This window comes from Pygoscelis adeliae, unplaced genomic scaffold, assembly GCF_000699105.1.
Source record: "Pygoscelis adeliae isolate BGI_AS28 unplaced genomic scaffold, ASM69910v1 Scaffold108, whole genome shotgun sequence".
Lineage (NCBI taxonomy): Eukaryota > Metazoa > Chordata > Aves > Sphenisciformes > Spheniscidae > Pygoscelis > Pygoscelis adeliae.
In genome coordinates, this window is record NW_008825498.1 from 659,435 (window position 1) to 670,842 (window position 11,408).

General features: G+C 39.3%; 1 protein-coding gene across 1 annotated transcript in view; it reads left to right on the forward strand.

Moving 5' to 3' along the window:
• The first annotated feature begins 616 nt into the window (after nucleotides 1-616).
• Nucleotides 617-11,408, forward strand: part of LARS (leucyl-tRNA synthetase) — a 32,685-nt gene continuing 21,893 nt past the window's right edge. Inside the window, exons 1-12 of the mRNA XM_009331458.1 lie at nucleotides 617-628; nucleotides 1,257-1,375; nucleotides 4,683-4,770; nucleotides 5,458-5,538; nucleotides 5,982-6,122; nucleotides 7,149-7,310; nucleotides 8,004-8,116; nucleotides 8,528-8,591; nucleotides 9,133-9,200; nucleotides 9,551-9,776; nucleotides 10,897-10,984; nucleotides 11,088-11,164. Coding sequence (XP_009329733.1) covers nucleotides 617-628; nucleotides 1,257-1,375; nucleotides 4,683-4,770; nucleotides 5,458-5,538; nucleotides 5,982-6,122; nucleotides 7,149-7,310; nucleotides 8,004-8,116; nucleotides 8,528-8,591; nucleotides 9,133-9,200; nucleotides 9,551-9,776; nucleotides 10,897-10,984; nucleotides 11,088-11,164 — 1,239 coding nt within the window. The remainder of the gene's footprint in view (nucleotides 629-1,256; nucleotides 1,376-4,682; nucleotides 4,771-5,457; nucleotides 5,539-5,981; nucleotides 6,123-7,148; nucleotides 7,311-8,003; nucleotides 8,117-8,527; nucleotides 8,592-9,132; nucleotides 9,201-9,550; nucleotides 9,777-10,896; nucleotides 10,985-11,087; nucleotides 11,165-11,408) is intronic.

Here is an 11,408-nt window from a genome sequence, read left to right on the forward strand (position 1 = left end):
CCCGGTCCCCGCTTGGGGAGCCCGAGCCGCTTTCTGCGGCGGGTTCCGCGGCGTCACGCGTGGCATAACGGCCGGTCAGGCGGCAGAGCCGCGCCGAGGCGAGGGGTTCGGTACCGAAGGGGGGCGAGCGCCTGGCGCTTAAACTTCTCGGCGCCAGTCAGGACCTTCCGTTATCGCAATACCGCTGCTTTTCTTTTAAAGGTGTTTTGAGGTTTGCTGCGGTCCTTCTATCGTTAATCAGACTTCTGTTTGCTTACGTGAGTGGAGGTAGCCACAACTTCTGCCCCGAGTATCGTGGCAGTGCCTCGGTCCTGAGGAGGAGTCCCAAACCCTCGGACTTTGTGAGGAAAAACTTCTTTACTGAAAGAGTGGTTAAACATTGGACCAGGCTGCCCAGGGAAGTGGTTGAGTCCCCATCCCTGGAAGTATTTAAAAGACGGGTAGATGAGGCGCTGAGGGACATGGTTTAGTGGGCATGGCGGTGTTGGGTTGACGGTTGGACTCGATGATCTTGGAGGTCTCTTCCAACCTTAATGATTCTGTGATTCTATGACTTTGCGCGTGTCAGGCCTTACGGCTGCGGTACCTGTGGCGCGTGTATCCTTTAACACTTGCAATGTGTCGTATGGTAAATGAATAAGGAGAAGGAATACTTAACGCTTGATGGCGGTGTTTAAACACCGATGGAATTTAAAATGATTGAAAAAACTTAGTTGAAGAACTCTCTTTGTGAACTGCAGTTAGAGTAGACTTGTATGCCAGAGTCCTCTCCTGGCCTGGGAAGTACTGCTCCCACTTAATGCATAGCAAGATGAAGAAACATTACGTGGGGTTTATGAAGACTCTGGAACAAAAACAGAATTCCATGGTTTTTTTCACGTAAGATTTATATCTACTATCTCCCCAGTTCAGACACCTCTGAGTTTATTATTGGTAAGATGAACAGTTTGCTTGTGTGTGTGTGTGTAAGATGTTGGCTACCGACGAGTCCTTTGCCTTGGAAAAAGGTTGTTAACCCTTTCCTTACAGATTTTAGGTCTTGTTTTGGAAGGCTGAATCTCAAGGATACAGGTTCACACAGCCTGGTCATAGATTATGTTAATGATGCTCTGTTGCGAGATGATGCTGCAGTGTTATGGAGTCCGGGGAAATGCTTGCCTGTAACGAAAGGAGTTTAGGAGTGGTCTGTAATACATTACAATTCTGTATTTGTTAACCCATTCAGCCAGACTTTTCTTCCTCTTTCTGTTTAACAGGAACGTAAAGGGACAGCAAAAGTCGATTTCCTGAAGAAAATTGAAAAAGAGATCCAGCAAAAGTGGGACGATGAGCGAGTCTTTGAGATTGATGCTTCAGATAGGCAGAGCCAAAAGAGGTATCATTACTTTTTTTTTTTACAGGTTTTATCTTTAGCTGCTTGAAATGTCTTTTCAAGGGAACTTTTTTCCTTCAAAACCCAGGAGGGAAAAAAGCGGCCTCCTTGGATCATCTGGAGGTACTTATGCATTAAGTTGGAATTTCTGTAGCTGACAACGTGAAGCGGTGGTGTACATCTGTTGGCCAACTTCCAGTAGGATGAAAAAAGCCACCTCACTCCTTGGTAGTATCAATACCCGCTGAGATTTTGAAAACGGATTCTCTTTGGTGACTTCTACCTCTTGACATGGAGGGCTTTCACTCTCCCAGTTAGAAAGGACCACTCCTTTATCTGAAGGAAGGCGTGTACTTGCTCTGCTTCGCTGAGAAAAGAAAATTGTTAAACAAATATCTTGGGTCCTGGTGTAGACCAACCTGTTTTACTTCGCGTAGAAGTGGGTGAAGGCCAGGCGTGTGATCATTACTGTTCCTCAGATGAGGTGCGGCCATTTCTTTTCATACATGAACTGTATTGCAGAGGTTTGTCCCACTACCTTGTCAGTCATAGAACTTCAGTTTGCACTTCTGTTGTGATCTGCAGCTCCAGCAAAATTAGTCCCAGGGCTGAGTAAAGAGTGAAGGACCCAAATGGGTCAGAAGAGTTGAATGCTAAATTAGGAGGTGTAATAAAAGCTGTTGTGTGGGGGTGTGTTGCTCACACTATAGAACTCATTTTTACTTAACAGAAATGCAGTCTGAGCTTTCAGTATTCACTATCTTAACAGGTTGAAATTTAAGGCTGTAATTAATACTTAGTTTCTGACTGAAAATGAAAGTAGGAGGTCAGTTTTACCATATGGAGCAATTTAATACGAAATTTCAGTGTTTGTTATGGTAACATGTGACCACCTTATAAATAGAGAAAAAGCTGCTTTGCTAAACTAATGTTCTTACAATTCTAGTTAAAATGCCATGTATTTATTTTAGGGTTTTGTCTTAAACTTCTATTTTTATAAAATAGCTGATACTACTAAAAGCTACCCTAGAGGAGAGAGAGATGATGCTGGCAGAACACTTCTGTGGTCAGTCCTTATATAGTCACAGTGGGATTTCATCCCGTGCCAGGAAAAGGCTTTGCTTACAATGTTTTTTCTTGTGTTGAGCTGGTAAAGCTCTGTTACGAAGCAGATGGAACTACTGTAAGAGATCTGTTGCTGTTCATGTGAAACTCAGTCCTAGGAAATGATAGTAGGAATATCTGTTTCATTATTAAAGATCACAGTTGGGGCCAGGAGAAATGACTTATAACGTGGTTGGCCTTTTCCAAAACTCAGAGTTAATAAATTCTTTGATATAATTCCTCTTTGAACTAGAGGAGATTCCCTAGGAAAAGATCTAACCCTTATTTAAAAAGAATGGAATTCCACCACAGATCTTCTCAGGTTGTTTTAATGGCTAGCAATGTTCCTGATTTTTTATTTTATTATTATCTAAAGTTTTTTATTAACTATGAAGTTCTCTAACTCCAGCTCCAGTCACTGCATTTGTTGTATTTCCGCTTCTTCGCTTGAAGCTTCCTCTGCTAATGTAATTTCATGGTGTTTCTAGAGGGACTGTGTCTGAACCATTTCTTGTTTTCTGCTGTTTCCATGCAGTAATGCCATTGGTAGGATTACCTTATTTCTTTTATCTTGTTAAATTAAAAGAAAAAACCCTCTTGTTGACATCGTCTCTGTGCGTGAATCTGTACTGAGGTTCATCTGGGGTTTTCCTTTCCTTTTTGTTATTTGCCACTTCTAATTCATTTGAGCTACTGTGAATTTTACCTTGTTTTTCTTATTTGTTAGTTAAGGCAATTTTTTTTTTTAATAGAGCATTCTACTTTTAATCTATGCTGGTTTTGGTCAACGTAACATTTTGCTTTGATAACAGCTTTCTGGTCTTGTGGTAAAATATTCTTGAGCTGCTGTCTGTTGATTGTAGAAGGTGCTTATTTCTTTGCTTGACTCTCCTCCCACCTGGCTGGTTTTGTAACTGTCCTCAGCTTTCTGAAATTGGTTCTTCTAAAGTAGCAGGCACGTGCAGTGCTGGTTTGGACTCCCTTTGCTTTCCGCGTGGCAGATACAGCCTGCTGTAGTGCCTGAGCCGCTACCAGGCTTTAACGTTACGTTCCATCCCTTACCTGTCACGACGGGGTTCCCTGGTGGTAGGCGCAGTGCTGCTTGAGTGAACTGATGGGGGGACAGCTTCTGGGCTGCCCTGGTCGCCGCCCGCTCAGGACTGTGAGGGTGGCAGCGCGTGGTGAGATGCGTTCCTGGCCGCCCGAGGAGGGGACGGAGCAGAGCTGCTGCGAGGAAGCGTGTTTCGTGGGCGAAGGGAGCGTACTGCGGGATTAAGACAGACTGTTCAGCTCTTAGTTTTATTTCTGCCCCAGAGTAACCCTGAGAAACTTGTTTAAGACAGAACCTCTGGAAATGATTAGCATGCTTGGGAGCACAGTTCCTCTTGGATCAATAGGATCGATGCTTTTTACGGTGTAGAGGGAGGCTTCCTTGTGGAGCAGCATTAGTCGGTTGGGTAGGTCTCTGAGTGAAAAAGCAGTGACCTCGGCAATATGAGGTTAGTTATTTGTTGTGTGGGAAAGTCAAATTAAACCAAGATAATAACAAAAGTGGTGTAACAGGTGGCAGCTGCTTAAATTGTAATATTTTGCAAGCAAACAAACGACTTGGCCTTTATTTATGCATGTTTATACATCAGTGGTAGTGTCTGCAGGGAAAAGACAAGGCATGAAGTAGAGTGCAAAGGTGGAGGTAGAAATTTACAATGTCCTAAAGATCTAGAAATTATCTTAGTTGCTTTGAGAGGTCAGGTTATGACAACGTAATACATATTCAAAACACCGTGCAACAGTATATCCCTGTGAAATGAGTACTTATTTACAGTGTGCCACTAAAAAATCTGAACTCGGTCAGTGGGAGATTAAATAAATAACTTCAAGCCTTTGCAGTAATTAATTTACAGAAGCAGGATTAGAATTTGTTACCTTTGGGAAGATGTTATCTATTTCACAGTTTCTTTGTCATGTCAGTCCTATGCGGGTTTTTTCTTTTGTGTGGGTTTTTTTTTTTTTTTAAAGATGATAAAACCTGTTAGTATATCAGTTCTTTAAAGTCAAAGACTTGTGCTACTGGTGGAGAAAATATTTTAATGTCATTGTGGGCTGATAGTAGCTGAACGTATCAGTTAACTGTTTTACTTGTGCATCTTCTGATGGCCGTTTTAAAAGCTAATTGCATGTTTTAATTCTTTGAATTTCTTCTCAGCAGAGGAAAGTACTTTGTTACATTTCCTTATCCCTACATGAACGGCCGCCTTCACCTGGGACACACGTTTTCTTTATCTAAATGTGAGGTAAAAATTTTCTTTTGCTAATACCTTTAAATACCACTCTAGAACAAATGCTAATTTTGTAGTTAAATTTTGAGCTAACAGAATGCCTTGTTAATTACTTTATAGATTCAATAATGACTTATTCAAACTTCCCTTTTTTCCCCATGTTTTCAGTGGAAATATTGCTGGTTGAAGAGAACTGCCACTGATCGCTTTTCTTAATTCTAGGAGACTAGACTACAAGTGTTTCCTCTATTCATTCTTTCAGACTTGCTGAGATTTTTAGGAGGTGCTGCTTCCTACCATTTGTCTAGCTGCTAAATGGTGCAAACTTCACAAGAAATCTTACTGTCTCTTTTGTTTGTGAATACTGTGCTCTATTACCTGTGTGTAACAGGCTTTAGGTACTAGTGGATAGGATTCCAAAAAATCGATCCCTTCTTTGCGCCCTTTCTTCTCCAGTCAGAAACAGCCCCCTGAAAATTAGGAAGGCTTGTACTTATGCAGCCAGGCAATGGCAGACTTGATACCAAAATTTAGTTTCACCTTCTGTTCCTTTAATTAGCTTCCTAGATGCTGTTGACTGCCTTCGTCTATCTTTTAGTAGTTTCATGTTAAAGAAGGAATTGCACTTACTTTTTGAGAAGGGTGCTAATTTAGCCCTATGCCATTCTTGTTTCATCTGTTTCATTTTTCCACTTTATATAGTTTGCAGTTGGGTACCAGAGGCTAAAGGGAAAGAACTGCTTGTTTCCATTTGGTCTACACTGCACCGGGATGCCTATAAAGGTAGGATGGTTTGAGTTACTGAGGGCTTTTTAAAATGTTTTTTGTACTTAAGACTACTTAGAGCATTGCTTACTGTCCGTCCAGAGCATCATTATAATTTATTAAAAAATTTATCAAGATAGTGTGATTTAGAACCTGAATTTGTAGTAAAGATGTGTTGAGCTTGAACTATACATTATGACCTTCTAGAAAATAAAATGCTTTAAAATTAAGTTTACCTGTTGTATTTTTTCATTTGCAAGAAAATCCTCACTGTAAACCTCTTCCTGCTGTGGCATGCATTATTGAAGTTGCAAGATCTCCTAGAAGTTAATGCAATGTCCAGAAAAAGTTTAAAGCATTGTAGTAAAATGGAAAGTGTTATCAGTAAAAAGCACTCCTTAGCTATGATTGAAGCAATTGCCACAGAAAAGTTCTGACAGTCTACCAATAACTTTATTTAGGCTTGTGCAGATAAGCTAAAAAGAGAAATGGAATTATATGGCTGCCCACCTGAATTTCCTGATGAGGAGGAAGAAGAGGAAGAAAATTCTGCTAAAAAAGAAGAAGAAATTATCATCAAAGACAAAGCAAAAGGCAAAAAGGTAAACTTTAAACAAAGACTTTGTGGATTGGTAGCTGGGTACTTTTAAGGTAGACTTGAAAAAAATGCATCAGCTGTATGGTTCCAGAGATATACCATTTTAATGCATGAAACCTTAATGGCGAGCTGGTGCACTGTTTAATAGTTTCCTGAGGAAAAATAAGATCATCCAGAGTAATACTCTGATTCCCCCCCTCCCCGCATAAAGCCTTCACAAACAAGTTGTAGGAAATAACTCCCCTTTCTCAGTGGTAGGGGATATATGTGCACCTACTATTCTGATTATTCTCTTGTAAATTGGTATCTGGCCTATTCTGGCTAGATATGCTAAGTAAAATCATCCAAACTATTTTGGCTTATCAGGTATTTAAATGAGATTTATGATTTTGGGAGTATCACAAAGCAAGGAAAAGAATCAAGTCTAGGAAAAACTTAGAGATGTTCTTATGTATATTGTTTGTGTATGCTAAAGAGATCGTCACGCTGGAAGCATTAGATTGGGGATTCTGTCTGCTGTACGTCAACAGAAGATGTGATCTTGCCTACTCTTGCAGGTAGTAAATTGCTGTTGGGTAGAGAAACAAGATATTTGGAGGACAATAGCTGGAAAAAGTAATATGTGCAAAGTAACAGCAGAAAAGGTTTTTGATACAAGGATATAGTGCAGGACTGTTCTACCTTTTCATGGTAAACACACCCATTTGTTTGACCAGCACCTCAGTGAACTGGTCATTTCTTGCCGGTTTGTCATGGCACGCCCTTTCTGCAGCTGTATCAGATCTAAGCATGTAACAGTTGAAAAGAGGGGGGTTAATGTATGTGCAGTTGAAGACAAGCTAGGAAATAGTGTAGATCAGAAACTCTGATTATTAATCTTCACTGCTAGAGAAAGGATGCTAGAATATTTGTATTAACCTGTATATCTGGAAATAGAAACCATAACAATAGAGGAAAATGCTCTCGAGCATATAAAGCTATTGTGAACACAAGAACATGTACTTTTTATTAATCACAGTTGTCCTTTCAGAGTAAGGCTGCTGCCAAGACTGGCTCTTCCAAATACCAGTGGGGAATCATGAAGTCTTTGGGCCTTTCTGATGAAGAAGTAGTCAGCTTTTCCGAAGCTGAGCATTGGCTGGACTATTTCCCTCCCCTTGCTGTCCAGGATCTGAAAAGCATGGGATTGAAGGTAACTGTATGAAATCTAAAATTCAATTATGCGAGCAGCCATACTTGTGTGGTCATTATGTTTATGAATGTGCTGCTTCTCCTTTAAGAAGACTTTCTGCATAATACCAGCATTATTCTAGAGATGTTTCTGGTATTTTTGGAATTATTCATTTAATCTTTTAATAGTCTTGGGTGATATAATTAAGTGCTTTCTTATGTGGAGCTTATACCCTATGCAATGATCACAACTGGAAACAAGAATCGAATAAAGGAATTACGACTTTCACTTCTTGTTCCCGTATTTAGATAACTGTTCTGTAGTCAGTATTGACAGTAGTTTTAGGAAGAGTGATGACGTGATATTAAATAAAGATACTTGCATGCTGACAACAGATTTTTAAAAATAAAGACGTGTAGAGATTATGAAACAAGGTAGTGCTGAAATTTAGCTGGAGCGATTGGTTAAAACTACTACAGAATCTCTAAAATTCAGTCAGCAGACAGGGCCTTGAGTCTTTGACATCTCAGCTTTGAAAGACCATGCACATACAGGCTGCATACTTATGCTTTTAAGCATGCACGCTTTGTGTGATATATACTTGCCTTATCTTTTTGGAGAGAAACTTCTCTTTATGATAATAGTTTTGCTGTTGTGAGGTTCCTTGAATTTCTTTATTGGATTTACTTACCGGAGACGCTTGTGCATTTTCAGGTGGATTGGAGGCGTTCTTTCGTTACTACAGATGTTAATCCTTATTATGATTCTTTTGTACGATGGCAATTTCTTACATTAAAGGAAAGAAATAAGATTAAGTTTGGGAAACGGTAAGCCTGCCACTCAACTCTGAGTTTATTGTGACTATGGATAAGCTCAGCTTTACCAAAGATGGAACCCTATGACCTGTCTCTAGAACGTGCTTATAACTCACATTAAACGAAAATCCTTTCACTTCAAATGCTTTACTAGATACAGTAGTGTATTTATTGTGCTAGCGAAGTGTGTGAGATTGTGTTCCTGTTTTAGTTTTTCCATGGATACCAACTCAAAGCAAAATAGGGCCAATACTGAAAGCCCTTGCAAAAACTGAACATTGACATCGGTGCAAACAGATTGACGCAAAATTTGAAAATACCGTTAAGAGGTCCTTTTTCATAAAGATCTATCTATATTTTTTTTTTTCTCTTGGTCTACGCTGTATTGTATTTGCCACTAAATGGAAACATACCTTTTTCTAGATACACAATTTATTCTCCAAAAGATGGACAGCCTTGCATGGATCATGACAGGCAAACAGGAGAGGTAATACTTTTAATTGACATTTTTATGCATTGCTTATGATTTTAAATACTGAATGGAAAAATAAATTGTGTCTTGGAGCAAAATATATTTTGTACATATGGAGTAATCGGTTCTCAGTTGTCAGTACATGTGAAAATTAAATGAACGTCTCTGTTGAGAATATTTGTCTTGAACCGTGGATGGTATTTTCCATTGTAGCTGTTTTCTGTGGTTATTTGGCAATTTGTGCCAGCAGCATCACTACATCATATCATTATCTATCTGTTGAAACAAAACAAATAAGCTGTTATTAACTTACGTGTTGTTGAGATAGTGGCTGTCACGAGTAAATCTTTAGACATAGGAATAAGGTATAACCTCTCTCTCCAGTCTGTGTTTTAGTAAACAGCCATTTGTGTCAATGGAAATGCGATTTACTTTGAAGAAAGCATCAGTACCTTAAATAACGTTTGGGTTAGGTTACTACAGAATAGGATTTAGTTTCATTACTGCTCAAGTCAATGTCATATATTGATTGCTGCATTGTTTGTGTGAATTGTAGGGTGTTGGGCCTCAAGAATATACGCTGATAAAAATGAAGGTGCTAGATCCTTATCCCGCAAAATTAAGGTAGGTCTTGAATTCGTAATGGCGAATAGGTTCGTTCTATCTTATGGCCAGAAGTGACCATTAAATTAGACAGTCTGTTTTGCCTAATGCAGAATTTAATGTCACCCTGTTACTTCTGTCACTTCAAAGACTTGGTCTCTGTTTTGAGCTGCTATATTCACTGGTCTGTGTGGAACTCAAAATTGGAGTTTAAAAAAAAAAAAAAAATGAAAAACCCACAAAGAACTTAATGACCCACTTTCATCCCTTAGGAAATGTTTCTTAAAAGTTCATATTAGCTTAAAAGCATGTTCTGTATTGCCCTGAATGTTTTTATTTTGGTGACTTATAAAATACTTTTTCCCCCCCAGTGGCCTAAGAGGGAAAAATATCTTCTTGGTGGCTGCTACGCTCAGACCAGAGACCATGTTTGGACAGACTAACTGCTGGGTTCGCCCAGATATGAAGTACATCGGCTTTGAAACTGTGAATGGGGATATTTTTATCTGTACCCAAAGAGCTGCCAGGAACATGTCCTACCAGGGCTTTACAAAAGATAATGGAGTCGTACCTGTTGTCAAGGAGCTGATGGGAGAAGTAAGCATCTTGCAGCTTGCTGGTCAGGCTTATCTGTTCCTGTGAAGCTTATACTTACAAAGGTGATGCTAGAGTTCTACTTATAAAGAAAATATAGAAACTATTACAAAAATTTTGGAGTATTTAGTGACTAAGAAAGCAAGCAGAAGACAGCTTCCTTGGCAGCTGTGCTACAGCTACTTCTGGGAGATTAACCTGATGCGTGTACCTGTGGACAAATGCGTTACTATTGCCTTCGCACTAGTTGATGAATGAATGATTTTAAGTTACACTTTTCTGCACGCTGGGAAGAGTGATGACTTCTCTACGGGGAATGGAAAGGGAGGGGAAAAAAGTAATGGCTAGAAAGGGTTATGTGAAAAAGGCTTTCTGCTGATGCTGAATTTTCCAGTACATCTTTGTGAATGAAGCTTTCTTAGCTTAGTAATTGAATGTTGGTGTTTTTGGTATTTACTATCCTTAACTTCTGTGCTCTGAGTAAGTGTAGTTAGTGGCATTTGTTCATCCTAATACAAAGTATCTTCCTGCTGTTTACATCACTTGATCTCCATTCACTAAAACTTGTCACCATCTTTCTTCATTCTGCTTTGAAGGATGAAGTAGAAAATACAGTTTTTGTTTCTTTGTTAGTAGACATGATGTGAATTCAAGCAAGTTAGAGAGGTAGAAGACAACTGCAACATCTAGACTACCTCCTGTCAGTGCATAAATGGTCTTGACAATATGCTTTTCCTGACTGTGTTTAATCTAGCTTTTGACACTGGCTTCGTAATTCATTCCCGTCTTGATGCTGATGTGCTTCAGATATTTGGAGGCAAACTGTTCTCCTGCTTACGATCTTTTTCCCACTCTAAACTTTCAGTAGTTTTGCTTTTCTCTATATTATCTAGTATTTGACTTTTCTAGCAGTGAATAGTCCATATACTGTCTCAAATGGTACATGCATGCTTTTCATATGTAATTCCTCCTTGTCTAACTACATAGATAGATGTATTTTAATTTATTTGTTTGTAGTATGTAAGGAATGCCAACAAATTTAAAGAATATCAGCCAGGAGAGCTTAGTCAGCTAGGCTGATAAAGTGCTATTTATTGTAATGATACTCCTTTGTCCTGCATAGGAGATTCTTGGCGCTGCACTTTCTGCACCTCTCACCGCCTACAAAGTTATATATGCTCTTCCCATGCTCACGATCAAGGAAGATAAAGGTAACTTTACAGCAGCATCCTGCCAAAGCCTGTTTGATGCACACTGTGCATTCAATACGTGTTGATGAATCTTTTTATCTGTTGTATCTCTTTCTTTGTCAAGGAACTGGAGTGGTAACAAGTGTTCCCTCTGATTCTCCGGATGACATTGCAGCCCTGAGAGATCTGAAAAAAAAACAGGTCAGTCTGTTAACTGATTTGCTTCTGTTTCTGTTTCCTTTCCATAGTGTGGAGGGTCAAAAGCGGATATCCAGTGGGTAAAATGAAACTCCCTTTAATTGGAGTTTTGCTATCTCTAACCTGAAATCAAATATATTCAAAATAAATGAAGTTAAAACCAGCTGGGCTGGGACAGATGTTTATTCTCAGACTTCAAGAAGAGTTTTGGATGAGAATCGTGTAACTTCTGCTGCATGTTAAGGTA